At 43.0% G+C, this 16,451-nt stretch overlaps 1 protein-coding gene across 1 annotated transcript in view; it reads left to right on the top strand.

Annotated features, from left to right (window-relative positions):
* Nucleotides 1–16,451, top strand: part of nbas (NBAS subunit of NRZ tethering complex) — a 141,709-nt gene that overhangs the window by 21,833 nt on the left and 103,425 nt on the right. The window contains exons 16-23 of the mRNA XM_070987158.1: nucleotides 1,336–1,461; nucleotides 1,801–1,952; nucleotides 2,083–2,220; nucleotides 8,015–8,093; nucleotides 9,652–9,756; nucleotides 10,071–10,207; nucleotides 12,950–13,036; nucleotides 13,900–14,053. Of these exons, the coding sequence (XP_070843259.1) occupies nucleotides 1,336–1,461; nucleotides 1,801–1,952; nucleotides 2,083–2,220; nucleotides 8,015–8,093; nucleotides 9,652–9,756; nucleotides 10,071–10,207; nucleotides 12,950–13,036; nucleotides 13,900–14,053 (978 nt within the window). The remainder of the gene's footprint in view (nucleotides 1–1,335; nucleotides 1,462–1,800; nucleotides 1,953–2,082; nucleotides 2,221–8,014; nucleotides 8,094–9,651; nucleotides 9,757–10,070; nucleotides 10,208–12,949; nucleotides 13,037–13,899; nucleotides 14,054–16,451) is intronic.

Raw genomic sequence — 16,451 nt, 5'->3', positions numbered from 1 at the left:
CATCATTATGTGCTGACATCCAAGCAAGGCTGATTTAAGAATAACACTGGTGACGACAACAACAACTACTACTAGCATCAACAAAAAATATATGGTAGCGAGACTACAGCAATGCTAACGGCCGTGTGAGACTGTACTTTGGCACAGCAGTGATTTAAGCTGAACATTAACATCTGAATGCTAACATGCTCACAATGTAAATGCTAACGTATTGAGGTTAAGCCCGCTCTCTTGAATACATCCATGTGCGAAGCAGCTGAAACCTTCACCTACTGTATCCCCTCCTCTGACTGGTCCACTGTCAGGTCGAAAACTTTAAATTGTCCACCACTTTGGTTTTTGACCAAATGCCCCCCAAACATGACATAACTAAAAGCCATGCTGTACCAAGTAGCATGCTAACATGCTAAACAAAGATGGCGAGCATGGTAAACATGCCTGCTAAGGTTAAGCATTTTAGTTAGCATTGTCATTGTGGTCATGTAGAGCTGTTAGCGTGAGGTAGTACTAATACTGTTTGTGATATTAAGTCCCAGAATGCAGCTAAGGATTCCCCCATTGCGTTTTCTCCTTCTGTCTATTTGATTTTCTTCAGATATCCCCAAATATTTCATTCCCCCTTCAGCCACTTTCCTTATCCCACTGTAGCAGACCCAATCCAGACTGTGTCACATTGCACATTGCTTCACAGATTGAAATCTGCATGTGAGAGCTGTTCCTATTCAGTCTTTAAGTATTCAGACTGCGTACTCAGGATTTCGGAAGTGCCACAGCATGCACGCAGGTTTATTCAAAGCCTTGGCTTCTTTGTCCTTCAGTGTGATGGAAAATTGGCCTGTGAACTTTTCTCCTGTTGCCTAGATATTTGCTTTAAATACCACGTGGTTTGAATTTGTGTAGTGCATTTTATTAGAATTTTGTATAGAGACCTGGTGCATGAAGACTGAATCAGTAATATACCCTTGGAACACCAATTTGATATTAAAAAAAAAAAAAAAACCTCATCAAGTATGAAACAAATGAAAGTGTTTTGCCGTTCTGTTATTTATTTATTTTTTTGGTACCTAGCTTAATTTTCCATCAGAAAATTAACCGTGTTTCTTAATTAGAGTTGTGTCTGCTCAAATCCTGGACAATCCTCTCATCAAATGGATTGTTCCCGTCATTTCACAAACACTTCATTGAGAAATAAATCTTAATTCGCTCATCTTCTCTGATTGCATGCATTTGTTTTTAGTGCTGTCTGCTCCACAACGTGAAGAAAACATGCATGTAAACAGTATATTGATCATGACCCCAGCGTGTTTATTGTGTGCATGTTTGTTCATCCCACAGATCGACAATGAGGAATATGGTGAAGCCCTGTCCCTTGCCCATGCGTATAATCTGGATTCTGACCTTGTCTACCAGAGACAGTGGAGGAAGAGTACTGTCAGCATTGCCTCGATACAAGATTATCTGGTAAGAGATAGAAGAAATAAGAGTGACAGATGCGAGGAAATGAGGAAAGGAGGAGGGATTGTTAAGAGGAGAGAGAGTGAGATGAAGAATTGTATCAGGTTTGGTGTTTATCATAGTGTATTAGATGACTGGTAAGAAAAATACAGTATATATGTGTGGGCGAGCAGAGTTACAGCACACGCTTAAGTGCAGCACAGCCCTCTTACTCTATTTCACGCATCATTTTTACCAATTTGTAGCAAATTTTCACACCCTTCCCTCCTAATTCTGTATCTCATTTTATCCCATCATTTCTTCTGAACTCATTCCCTCTCCTTCCATTCCCTACATCCCACCCAGAGCAAGATCTGCAAGCGCTCATGGGTGCTGCATGAGTGTGTGGAACGCGTCCCTGAGAATGTTGATGCTGCCAAGGAGCTGCTGCAGTACGGCCTGAAGGGAACTGACCTTGAGGCCCTCTTAGCCATAGGAAACAGGGAAGATGGGGGGAGGTAAGGCATGCACAGATACACCAACACACATATTGTGTAAATGACAATTGATTTTTGTTAGTGTTTCTGGTAACCTGAGTCTCATTCTGCTTTTCCTTTTTAAGCACAGTATGTGTTCGCTGTGTTCCAGGTTTATCATGCCAGGCGATGTCGACCTCGATGACCTGCCCTATGAAGACATCCTGTCAGCCGACGTGGAGCTGGAGATGAAGAAGGAGAGGGAGAGCAGGAAGAGAAGAGAGCTGTTGGCCAAGGTCGACTTCAGCAGGTACGCAGACAGTCAGTCTGTTGGTTAGTCAGCTCAGTTATTCAGTCAGACAGCAGATGAAGACAGAAAGTCACGGCAGGCAGAAATGCTGCCAATTTCCTGAATGTACAGAGACTAGAGCATTTATTTGAACAAAATCACCAAGGCTGTCTAGTGCTTACAGAGACCATCCTTCAGCTCGGGGACCCAAGCTTGGTTGGCAAGCATCTGCTGAAATGTGCGAGTTACCAAAGCCCTTATTTCACACATATAATCCCTTTAAAGTATGGCGCTCCTTTTTAGGCATGCTAATGGCATGGCTGTAGGACGGGCAGTGGCTCTGCTCGTCGGTTGGTCGGTCCACCACTTTGGTCCATAATGAAAGTATCACTAGCTGGATGGATCACCGTGGAATTTTGTAAGACATTCATGTCTCCCAAAGAATGCAGGCTGCTAGCTTTTGTGATCCCCTGACTTTTCCTCTAGCGGCACCATGAGGTTGACACACTGTATATGTTTCAGAGTGAAATATCTTGACAGCCACTGGATGCATGGCCATGAAATTCACAGTCCCTTGTGGATGAATTTAATGCCTTTGGTGATCCTCTGACTTTTACGGTAGTGCAACCAACAGGTTGACATTTTTGATTCAGGGTGAAATGTCTCAGCTAGTACGGGATGGATTCCCATGAAATTTGGTGCGGGCATCCATGGACCCCAGAGGATGATTTGTAACATTTTCGATCCCCTGACCTTCCGTCTGGCGTTTTGTCTGGTCAAAGTTTCTGTTCCTTTTTCTCTTCCATTATTCACGTCAGCAGCGGCTGCACTTTGTCTTAAGTGCTAATTAGCAAACGCTAGCATGCTAACACTTTAAACTACGATGGTTTACGTGGCAAACATTATACCTGCTGAACATCAGCATGTAAGCAGTGTCATTGTGAGCAATGTTTGCGAACTGACCGTTGAACTCAGAACACCGCTGTGCTAATGAATAGCCTCACCGACCAACTTGCATGGCATGGCTGCACACTCTTAGTCTTGTTACTAAATTGTTTGAAGGTGTTTGTACAATTTTCCACTAAACTTTTAAGACTGCACCAGCAGAATCCACCACCTTCTGACTGTCATTAGCAGTTGTTAGGTGGGTGGTAAAACCAGACACTGACCTGTGTGAGTCGTCTTGCCGGCAGGTTGTTGCCTGCTGTGCAGAGAGCTTAAATGAAGCCATTATAATTCACGGTGTCAACTGTAATGATGGGTGTTGCGACTGCACTTCGATTTGTTGGAAATTAAGAAAAGGAGAGGTTGTGGTGACCATATTTAAGGTGTGTGCAAGAAAACCATGAGGAAAGGGGGGGATGAGGCTGCCAAATGTAACACTGATTGTTTGATTAGGTCGCACACTGGAGAGGGGATCATAAAGGCAGGGATATTAATGAGGATGAGGGAAAGCGCATTGGTGGAGATTAGTGGGTAATCTGCTGGAGGTAATTTATGCCTTTGTTGTCAAGTGCCCAGGGAAAGACTAATGAAAAACCCTTTAGTGATCACTAATCACCTTTCATACACACACATGCCTGGAAACACACCTACCCATGAAGCAGTCTTAAGCTTAATGTGAGTTTATACACACACTACATACATCTGTTAGATTAACAGAGTGTGTACACAGGGAAATAGGCATACGCTGAAATGAATGATGCACATGCAAAGTGCACATCCGTACAGTGTTTATACAAGCAAGCGGGTCTGTACAGGTATTTGAAGCTTCAGTCGCTGGATTGTGCTGTGTCTATTATTCTCCTCACCTCAGACACTTAACCAGTGACCCTCCAGTCTGCATTTGAATGAGGAACATCTGAAACGGTATAATATTGAGCGCCTGTAAAAATCTCCCCCTCTGCTCCCAGTTTAGTTTTTTTTTGTCTCTTTGCCTGTTTGATTTTCTTTCTCTTTAACTCATTGTGTAATAAAACTGTTTAGCTTTATTGCAGGCCTGTAGTCCATGGTAGATAAAGAAAATATGTAGGATAAGGAAAAGACAGAAGAGGGGGCAAAAAAATCGATATGTTACAAACTATTAAAAAAACCCCCATCACATTAAATAGTCAGTGAATTGCTGTCTTTAAATATGTCTGTTTTTCTCCTTTCTTTATCTCTGAGTCGCCGTGTACCAGACAGCTCATACATATGTCCCCAAAATGTGTATATATACTGTATATACGTGTGTGTGCGCGTTCGGGTGCAGTGAAGCCCCTTTGCTAATGGATCTAACCATGCTGCCTGGAGGCCTGCGGCCGAGGCTTGAGACAGATAATAATTCTCTTAATTTCTTTTTAACTACACCACCATTACAGAAATGGCTTAGTATCGATCACAGCTGCTCTGTGTACGTCTGCATGTGTGGGGGTGTGTGCTTTGTGTGTGATGCTCCTGTGTGAACATAAGGACTGTATTTAACGGCGTAGTCGCACTGACCGCATCTTTTGTCCCTCCACATGTTTTGAAGTTGTCTGTGTTTGTGTGTATGTATGTGTGTATTTGCATGTATATATGTGTGTGCGCCTGTGCTCGACAATCAATCAGGATTTTTTTCTCTATCACCATGCAGTACGTAAAATAAAGTGTGATTATTCTTAAGTCTTGGATTGAAAAAAAGAGAAAAAATGGCTTCTGGGCATCGCTCTTAAAGATCGCGCTTCACAGATCTTGTCCAGGAGAGAATCGCATTTTCAATAATCAGAGTCAAACCCACTCAATTGATTTCTGCTATCTTATGTAAGATGCTGAAAGATGTTCATTTCCCTCTCAGCAAACACAGGCTTTGTTTAAGCGATCCAGTATAATGATGGATGTTAATCTATATCTCCAGCCTCTCCCATTTTTTTCTAGTACATTTGTCTTGTTCCCATCAGCTTTACTCCTACAGGCAATGTGTTGCACTTGTATTCAGTTATCCTAAAATGTAATATCACATAAGATACAGACTTCCTCAGGACTTGGTTATTGGTTTTTATTCTTAAGTGTCATGCAGTAGTGCACTGTTGTTTGTCTTGCATGCTTTAAAACTGTTGTTTTGGCTGCACGCAGACAGTTTTATCTTCTCATCGGTCTGTGTATGCATAATAAAATATATTCGGAATCCGCTGAGGGCCATTATATCTGCTGCTCTCACTCTCCGCATACAACAACAAGGTGGACAGTGCTGCAGTTGTTGTTGTTGTTGTTGTTGTTGTTGTGTATCTCTGTGTGTATGAATGAGAGACAGGGAGAGATCGGGGGAAAAGAATGTGACGATGAGTGCAGTCTTCTGCAAGGTGTTTTTATCTGATCAGACTCAGACCTCAATCAGAAGTCTGATTTGCTCCAGCATTTGTTGTGTGTGCGCGACGTGTGTGCGACTGTTTATGCTTTCACCGTGATGCATGTGAAGGCATGAGCTGAAGTGTTTTTGTCTGTTTATGCAGTCCAATTTTGTCACTCACACTGTGTGATAATCTCTTTTATCGCACGCTGCATTTCTCTGTGTGTGTGTGCGTGTGTGTGTGCGCGTGCGCCAGTGCGTGCGTGTTACTTTGTTGGCCTGTTTATGCAGTTCTATCTCTGTCCAGTACAGTCATATTCAAGGTGTCTGTACAGAGATGGAGGAGAGGAGAGATGCCATCTGATGATAACCAGCAGTTCTGGTAGCTTCAGAATATAACACACACACACACACACACACACACACACACACACACACACACACACACACACACATCTTGATGCAATCATGGTCCAGTTTCTTTACATTGGACAGCATGTGCAATGATGTGTTAACACTAAAGCACAGTTGAAGTTGTGAACAGTAAATTGCAAACCTTACAGCCCTCAGTCTCCATTCAGATGTGTCGCAGTGCTTTTGTTCATTCTGGCCCTTCCTTAACCACGGTTTCCCCTTGAGTCACTGTTCATTGTAAGGGCAATTCAGGAACTAATATAAACCTTTACAAAGGCACAGGCGCTCTGCTGCCCTTTTGGTGTACGGACAGGTTGCTCATTTGTATGTGTAACAGTGTAGTACACGCTTTTTATGCTGCACTTGAGTGGAATTCAGCAGTAGGATTTGCAATTTAGGAGCAAGAGATGTGGACGTGAATTGAACATTCAGTGACTTCTAACCTGTTGGTAGCCACTTCCAGGATGCCGCTGCACTGGTGTTGGTGTATAAATTGCATTCAGGGAAAAGGTTTAAGAATTTTAATCAATTTCTGATCATTGATTTTCTGTAGGCAAGTATTAAAATGGATACATTTTTGTTAAATTGAAAGCACAAAGATAAAAGTTTACAGCCATGCTAGCAGCACTGTGGGGCTGTACTAGGGCACAGTGGTGCTTTGAGCTAGATGCTCACGTTAGTATGCTAACATGCTCACAGTGGCAGTGCTGGTGTTAAGCAGGTATAATGTTTACCATGTTCAGTATCTTAGTTTTGTGTGTTAGTATGCTAAGATTAGCTAATTAGCGCAAAACACAAAGTACAGCTGATACTGACATTTTGATATGATGATGGTGCTCGATAAAAAGTTAAGGGATCACGTTATTAAGTTATTACAAGTCAGCCTGAGGGGGTTCCACAATCTAGAAATGTCAAGACATTTCACTAAAAGCCAAAAATGGGTGCTAGAGGTCATCGTCAAAGTCATTAGGATACATGATGTGAAGAGTTGCGTCACAAGTTTAGCCAACCAGATTTAGAATGAGAGATGCCCTGCTTGTGTTTTCCTCCTCTGAGGCCCTTTTGTTTGTTTTAGAATTTATGATTGAGCCATCATAAAAAATCTCAAGAGCAAAACAGACGTGTCTCATCTCCTCTCCTTCTCTCCCCTCTCCTTCCTCCACCTCTACTTTTCTTACTTTTCTCTGAAGAGGCAGAGTAAAGCAATAATTACCACTGGTACGAGTGCTAAGCTGCCACCCTTTGATGTGTCAGAGAGTGTGTTGAGCCAGTATTAATCTCTGTTAGTCTGTGTAGAGGAACCCTGATAAGGCCTGATAGCACGTTCTGTAATGAGGGATTAGGGATTAAGGCGGCAGTGGAAGGGTCAGCTCCCCTGTGGTCACACTGCGGTTGATCCAGGCTAACTTTTTAAGGAGCTTTGAGCGCCGCTCTGCGTGGTCAGGTTGTTTCGTTGTGGATTAAACTTGGGTGTGTGAGTATGTGGTGAAAAATGTTTTATTTTACTGCGCGGAGGTGTGATCTGAGGGGGCGTAACTGACCGCTCGCTGTAGTTTTCAGCCTTGTGGTTCCTTTCCCTTGGGCACACCTCGAGTGATTGAATTGTAGGTAGATTCTATATAGCCTAGCGCCTTGGTGTTTGGTAGTCATCCAATTTATTTATGGTCGTGATTAAATGACATTGAAAATGGATTTGAGTCTCACAGGGCAATCAGTCATCTCATTGACAGCTAGCATCCCATACATAACAAGTGAAGGGCTCTTGTGGTCATAAGGAGTTGATTTGTTGCCCTTAGAAAATGATTAGGTCTAGAGGGCACTATGTGGTATTGTAGTCACCAGCCCCAAGCATTGTTATATAGGTCCCTGCGGATATACAGCACTGCATGAGGTCAATTTACAGTTAATTTAAAGCTTAACAGTGTGTAAGTGCAGTGTGTAGACGAAGCCTGAAGTTTGATTTGACTGTGGTTCGAACGAACACTGTTCAGATGTTAGAATCTGAGTTTTCAACCTGCTGTTTTGAATGTTAATTACGATGTTGCGTTTAAGTGCTTGTGCAGTCATGCTGTTGATTTGTTTTTGTGTGCTCAGGCTGACTCTGGAGCAGAAGGAGCTGTGCCGCAGCCGACTCAAACTGCTCTCCTACCTGGACCGACTGGCAACGTACGAGGTAGCCACATCCATCCATTTTCCTAGTTCTCTGGATCAGGCCTTGCAAATCCTGCACATAGATATCACATAACCTTCGCTCATAAAGTAGCCACAGTTAAAGATATTTATTTAATTAGGCCTGCAAAAGTGAAGAATGTCCATCACAGTCCACACGTCCACAGCCCAACTTCCTGACTTTAACCCGTCAGTGGTGCGAACCCGATATGAAGTAATGCCTTTGTATCTGCTTGTCTACTCTAGGATGAAAAAAACAGGCAAAAAACAGTGCTTGTTCATCATAATTATTGAAAGCACTTCTAACAGCTTGTTGATTGGTCCAGCTTGCGCCCTGCAGGCTCAGTGGAGTCTGAATTGATATTTTCCGGACTAATGTCTCATTATGAAAATCGAGCTCACGAGATTTTAGCTTTCTCTGCAAGACCTCACAGTGTTTGAAGTACTATTAACTACTATTAAATGTGTGCTTGTTTTGAGGGTCACTAAAGGACCGTAGTATGTCTTCATTTACATGTTTGCAGAAGACAAGTGTTCTTGGTAAACATTCTTTTGGCCTAGTTGTTTTCCCATTGGCAGTCTAGCGCTTTCTCCCCTTTCGTATCCAATCCCTTCAAAGCACAGAAGCTTTTCTCACATGCTCTGTTGATATTCTCTCTTTTAACCCACTAATCTCTTTAGAAATATTGAGAATTTGTAGATGTTAACGTGAGAGGCATTTCAAGTGCATAAATGAAAGAATGGCAGGAAAGTCTGGGTTTGCAGGCGCGCGGTGCATAAGCATCAGTGCAGCACAGATGCATACATGCTTAGAGTGGAACTTGTGACACTTGCAACTACTCAGCACTCTGGATTTCAGATTTACGATGAATTATGTTAACATGCACGCCCTTCTCATCCACAATAAATCACAGGCCAACAGGGCCATGCAGGAGAGGAGAGATGAGATTTTAACCTGCTAGATATTCAACTCAGACAGGATGACGTCTCTCTCTTTATTCGGACATTGTCATGGTAACTGCAGTGCTCGTCAGATTCCTTTTGCCCCAATCCATTTTCTCTGGCTGTCTATGAATATGATATTAGGGTTTTTATCATCCCGACTTGGGCTGGCTCCGTCTGCATACGGCCCATTCAAAGGCTATCCATCAGACTCACACACACACACACACATCTGCACAAAGACACACACGCCAGTGCGCAGAGGATGCTACAGAGGTTTTATACGCACAGACACACATAAATCACTCTGAGCCAAAGGCCAGGGCAGCAAATGTTCCTTCCTGTCATACGCGTGTGCACACACTCACACACTCATACCTGCCTCAGATGGTTCTACCTAAAAGGACGCGACAGCTGTATGGGAGGAAGTTCAATTCTGTTGACTTTGTTTTAGCGCATTCATTTGCAGTTTGACTTTTTACCCACTCAGGCCGATAACCTTCCACTTCATAAATTCTTTTTATGAACCGCACTTGCATTGCTTCTTCCTCATTTCTTGTGGTCGCTCTCTCTCTCTCTCTCTCTCTCTCTCTCTCTCTCCCTTGCTCCTCGCTCTCCAGGAGATACTCGGCGGTCCTCATGAAGCTGAGCAGAAATATGATGCCGAGTTCTTCAAGAAGTTCCGCAGTCAGAATATCGTTTTGTCAGCAAGAAACTACGCCAGGGTAACATCAGACTCAAACGCTCGAGTCAACTCACTTAATGTGCTTTTCTGAGCCGTGTGCACCTCCTCTTGGCACTGATGTGACATGCACTCAGTTGCCAGTTTATTAGGTATACAAAACTAATGCAGTGTAGCAGGACAGTCCTGCAATATATCCTACTTTCAGGATGGTTATAGTGGACAAAATAATAGAAACACCTATTACTGGGTGTACCAAATAAACTGGCAACTGAGAGTGTTTCCTACAAAAAAGGTTTTTAATTTAAATTAGTCATGAAAGGGCTTCACTTTTAAGAACATGCATCTGTTTGACAGGAGAGTAACGTGCAGGCTCTGGATATTTTGTTCACCTACCATGGAGCAGAACTCCTCCAGCATCGGCTAGCTATTCTTCACAACTTCCCAGAAACCACCTCTCCACATGAGTACACCATCCTGCTGCCCGAAGCCTGGTGAGACACTCACACGTACACTCAGTTATTAAGGGACAGCAAAAAAAAAAAAAAAAAAAACCATGAGATTCAGTGAGGGTTGAGGCAGTGCTGGCTGAAGCATGGAGCATGTGGACGGCGCTGGACTCCACTCACTGAAGGCTCAAAGCAAATATAAAGTGCATCCTCCTGTCTTTCTGCAGTTTCAGTGAGACAGTTCAATTCATTTATCCTGTGACAGCACAGAGGTGTCTCAAAAATGTTATTCAGACTGTGTGTTTTTACAGACACTGAAAAAAGGGGAAGAGTTTATATATTTCCAATTCCAAATAAACATGAATCATTTTATTCTGGTCTATTCTGGTGTCACACTACACAAAAGAATCCATTAAGAGATGCTGTGGGAACACATTAATACTGAATATGAAGTCCCTTAAAAAGTACTTATAAATGAGCAATTTAGACTAAAATTAAAAACGAGCATTTTAGAAATGTAACCAAAAACCATTTGATACTTCCATCTATTTTTTCCTTCCCTTTCATTCACTTTGTCAACTATAGAAACAGCAGATGTAAAAATACACCACAGGGACACGTGCCCTTTCTCATGTGTGATCATGTACACGTCTCTGGAAAGCACAAACCTCACTTGTTACTGCATTTCAAATTAGAATCACCTCAAACTGGAAGCACAAAATAAAAAGAGCGAGACTTCATTGCTGCTCCTGAATTTACGTATAAACAGTTGAACACCTCGAAATGATGCCGTACTAGCTGCAAGGATTGCGACCGTCCACCTGCACTCTGGTTTTGTTCTAGTTCACACCTTACAGTTTCTGCTCTGGGACTGGAGGAACGCTGATGGGGAGGGAGTTGGGGGAGAGGATGTGTGAGAAGGAGATGATGGAGGAGTGTTTTGGAGGGGAAGAAGTCATTCCTCACCCCTTACAGTTCACTAATAGAGGTGACAGACTGGATTCACAGATGAGAGCAGCCAGCCATTCGTTTTGCCTTTTTGTTCCCTCTTACTCGCTTTTCCATTTCCTCTCCTTTCCCCCTTCGCTCCCTCCATTTTCAATTATTCCTAAACACTCCGTACTATATTTCATTTATTTACACACTACGCATACATTTGTATAAAGAAACACATGCACGTAAGGTGAAATTCCCCTGTCATGAGCTAAAGATTATACGCCATTTGAAAACAATTGTCCTTCCAGCTTCATCCACACGCTGCCACTGCTTCCTTTTATTAGCCATGTCTGAGTTTGTATGGAGGTCAGGCAGCTGTGGCTCTGCAGTGAGCATCCATCATGGGTCTGCCGCTGTGGGGCAGTTTCCTATTTTCCCCAGCCTGTGTGCACCAACTGCTCCTCCCAACAGCGCTCGCTCCTCCACTGCAGCAGACGGAGTTGGCTCAAGCCATCTGTTTGGAGCTCGCTGGCTATATACAATAAGTCTTGCTTCATTGGAAGGGGAAAATATTCTCCTGTAATATTGATCAGGTCTGCAAGGGGACTTCCAGATGCATGGAAGTATGAGGAATAGTGCTATTTTCTTGAAAACTTTGCTCGTAGTTTGAAAAGGTTTGGCCCAGTGGAAATGCGAATAAACCAAAGCGGCAGCTCCAAGTTTGCTTCGCATCTCCATTTTCCTTCCGTCCCGCTTCCCTGCCTCTCTCAGGCTGATGTGAGGCAGATTAGGGGAGCGGGCATGGAATAATTCATTCCTCCCGTCGATATCTAGCTCTCACACCAATATTTACTCTCCACCCTCTAACCTGGCTGCCTTTAATGAGGAAAGAGGAGCGGGGAGTTTGGGAACCAAAGACGACTTCTCCATCTCTGCTGTCCCTGTGTTAAAATTGCAATCATAACAGATGAACTTGCGCCAGTGGTGTCGGTAAAAATCTCCCTACTTTTGTGCGTTGACATAAATCACACCGGCTGCTCGGACACATCTTATGTATTTTGTGATTGGATAGAATTTATGTCCGCGTTAAAAAACTGCTGCGGCGTGTGTGCACTCGGCCTTTAACTGCACCAAAGCTATCGATGATTTGTAGCCCGCGGTATCTCCTTGAGTTTTACAGCCACATACATATTTTTCTGTCTACAGACAAATAGATAACAAGAAGGAATGCATTCATCCTAGAATAAGAGATAAAAACAGCTTCTGTTCATCCCAGTGTCTCAGCATGTGTGCATGCATTCATATACTTTGTGTCTGAGTCTTGTCAGCGCTGACACGCCAGGTTACAGAGTCATTCTTCACTTTGGTTTCTTTTCTTGTGTGTTCCCTATTTATCTTCCTCAGACCTGTCACACTCAAGGAGAGCAGAAAGAAGTAAAGCTTAGTACCAACATGGCGTTTAGAAAATAAAAGTCTCAGCTATTTACAACCAAGGCACGACCCAGACTCTTTTGGAAAGTTCTCTGACTGGTTTATTGTTGCGCGTTTGTTTTTGTTTTTTTCGCTGCCTGTTCTTCCCTTATTATGCACCACTGTTTCCATTTCCCATATGTTGCTACCTCTCACCCCAGTAGTTTATGACCATGTTCAGTCTGAAACAGTCTTTGCAGATTTATAGATTGAGAGCGCGGTGCGGTGTATTGTTTGACTCCTGCTTATTAATCGCTCTTTGTTCTGATATTTGCTCGTTTTTCCTTAAAGCTGACCCCCTCCTTCCTCTAACTTCTCCTCCTCTTTTTGTCCATGTCTCGCTCCGCTCTGCCTTTCTGCCCTTTCCTTTCACTCTCTCAGTCTGGATGGCAGAGATGAGTTGGTGTTGATTCCATGGGATGAGCAGAGGCACAGAGAGACGGACTGGTGCGAGGCAGAAGAGTGCAGGTAAACAGTAAACATAACCTCTTACATAAACACACTAACATTATGACATTGTGCACCAAGCGCCAAGCTAACGGAGAGATATCATTGTAAAATCTCTCCATTACCCGTGATAACAAAGCCTCTCGCAGTGTGGAATTGTTAAAATTCATGCTCCACACAGGCCAGATGCTTGTGCTGGCATCATTATGTGAAACAAAACATGGCATCCTATTATCTAAATGTTAAACAGAGCCATAACAAACTAATACCAAATCTTGTTGCGCTGCCAATTTATGCCTTTGCCTGCTACTGTAGAGAGGCCAGCTCCATTTACAATTTTATTTAGCGAGCTCTTTTTACTGCTCTTTGGTGTAGAGTCATAATATCAGTTGGCTATTGTGGCATGCTTGGCCAGGAATTGCAGGGTGAAAATGTGATACTGTGATTCTGTGAAGCCAGCAATCTGTAAGATTGTGTTTATGACATGTTTTGTCCCCTACATTTCCTTTTTTTTTGCCATGTTCTGTTCTCACTCTTCCCATTTTTCTGTCTTTTGTGTATGTTTTCTCTCTTCTCCCCTCTCACTCTAACCTTATATCCTCCTTCTATTAAGGGTGCTGATATTTCATATTTTGGTTATTCTCAGCAAATCAACACTGTTTTAGTCTGCCTTTCTAGACTTTAAGGTTTCCTATCCTGTTGGTCTCACTTGTACTGAACACGGTTGTCTTAAATAACATATCATGAGTGTATTGCTTTCATATTTAAATGCTTAAGTTGCCGTTTCTCCCCTCCCGTAATCTGCTGTTTCTACTCATACTTGCCCTAAAAAAGTGAGTAAATAGATAAAATACACTCCACTCTCCCTCCATGTTCTTCCTCAGAGCAATGTTGGACCAGAACTTGTTCGATGATGACAGTTTCCTGTATGAGGAGGCTCCTGAGCTGCTCAGGTTCCGCACAGCCACACCGTCCATCGAGCTGCTGACTGACTGGTACCAAAGCAGGGCTAAGGATATCGAATCCTGCTCCAGACAGGTACATACAACTGTGCTGTAGCAGGTTCCCAGTTGCGGCTGTTTTCCATGGCAGCAAAGACACTTTACTCATGAATGATTTTGACTTTAAGTGGATCCCCACTAACGCCCCTGTCTTGGGACACTTGTGCTAAAAAGATGTTTCAATCATTGCCGTCCACTCTAAGACATTAGGTGAAGTAAAGCAAGCAAACATATAACAGGAAGAATATGTACATTTCGCAGCAAGCATCAGTGTAAGGACTCAGCAGGCTGCTGTTTGACACATGTACAACACAACCAGCTGCTGCGCTCCTTCAGAGACTCCTGTGATCCAAGTTTACACAGAACCAGGACAGAGCGGGTCAGAGACATCACCTTAGAGGCTTCAGCAGACTTGCTGATGCTGGACCAATCGGTGGCCTAAGTAAAAGGAGACAGTTTGAGGTGAAACTGATGAAACTTTGCTGATTGTTTAGATGTTCTGTGCTGCCGGGCTGAAGGTGTGAGTGAAGCATCCACTTTTTACAATTTGTGGCTTCTTTGCAGCGACACCCATAATTGAAGCATTGCAGTCCACCACAAGCTCATTGGTTGTGCTGATACTGAGTTTCAGGTGATTGCTGTTGCACCATGTAATGAAGCTCTCTATCAGTCCTCTGTACTCCTCTGTAAATATAGTCTCTGAGTGAAGACAGCATGTTTCTCACCGGAAATGATTCACTGGAATCATACATGTAAATATAGAGATGACTTCCATTTTGCCAAAAAAATACATGTAATACATCTTAATACATTCAAGTACATACAAGTCCTCACTACATACATTAAATGAGTCTGGACAGACATGAACATAAACTGCAACTTGACTGTTTGGTGGAGGCAGACAGCCGTGACCTCGTAATTGTAGTTGTTAAAATTAGTGCCGTTAATAACGTTTTCACACTAACATTCTCACTTTGAGCAGTCATTCACATTTGAAGCAAAATCTCACACAATTTCACACTGTCAATAAACAGATGACAAAAAAATAAATACTTGGTTACAAAAAAAGCCCCTTCAACAACCCTTTCCAAGGGATCAGAACAGGGTGATACAAAATAAAGTTACAAAGTGCACATCATTGTAAACTCGGACTCAGGCTATAGTGCAGTTAAACCATGGCTTAAACTTTCCTTTCTGAAGTTTCCTTTTAACATACTAGCAGCCTGGTTTTGACAAGGAAGCGGCGGAGAATTCGCATTCCTCGTGTGTTTGGCCATCAAGTGGTATTTCAGACTGGATGTGCTATGGTGATAACTAACCGACAACACACACATAACTTTGGTTTTGTCAGTCGATCCATCTGGCAACTTTTTGAAACTACACTTTCCATTTAGAATCTTGTTGGCATCCATTTCAACATTTCACGCGTCACATCCACACAAACCGGTAACCTACTCTTTTACAGCTAGCGAGCAGGCAAGACCAAACACGTGCGTGGGGCGTGCCTATTGTTTTGTTTCCGGTTTGCAATCGAACCCTCTAGTTTTTCTAACGTTCCTGTCAGTGGCCACAGCTTATAAAAAACTACAAGTTCACTAGGTCACAAAGAGTGTTAATCGCGCGATTAAAAAAAAAAAAAAAAAAATGACGCCGTTAAAATTGATTTGCGTTCACGCTATAACGCAATATTTTTGACAGCACTAGTTAAAATACACACACATTTTTCACACACTCATACACACACACACTTTTTGGCCCCCGACTTCTGAAATGAACCCTGCTTCTGCTTGATTGGAACTTATAGCAGGACAGCAACAGAAAGGAATGAACAGACATCTGGCAATTTGGAAGATAATTGCCGTCGCACACTTCTTTTAGATGACTGGGGCTGAAAAAAGTGACGAGCCGGAATTCAGACTGCACAAGCAATGTTGCCAACCTCCATCAGTAAAGGTCACTGTGATCCTATCTGTGACAGACATTATCATATTTGCCATATGGACCTCTAATGAAGAGTAACCAAAGCTTCTGTCATCTGCGTTCTGTTGCTGTAGCTGAAAAATAGGACTTGATAGGACTTGTTTAGGGGAGTAATGGGATGTAACTGCCGGAGCTGCCCACTCTCCACCCACACCATCCACACTGCAGCTCTGTCCCCTCTTTACCTCCTTCACAGTGATGGATCAAGGTTGTCACAGCGGTCTCTTTGTCTTTGTGAAAGGACTAACAAGGGTGCAGTCATATCTTTCCCCTTCATTTCTCCATTTTATCCCTTTCACTGGGTGTAAGGAGGATGGAGGGGAAGAGATTTGGGGGTCCATTGCTCATTTTTGAAGACAACTGGGGAATCGCGCCTTTCATCATCCACTTGAGAGAAAGAAAGTGAGACTGAGAGACTTTAGTGTGTGTAAAAGACAGTCTGTTAATCTTTAGGA

This window comes from Chaetodon trifascialis, chromosome 19 (assembly GCF_039877785.1).
Source record: "Chaetodon trifascialis isolate fChaTrf1 chromosome 19, fChaTrf1.hap1, whole genome shotgun sequence".
Lineage (NCBI taxonomy): Eukaryota > Metazoa > Chordata > Actinopteri > Chaetodontiformes > Chaetodontidae > Chaetodon > Chaetodon trifascialis.
This window is presented reverse-complemented; position numbering and strand designations above follow the sequence as displayed.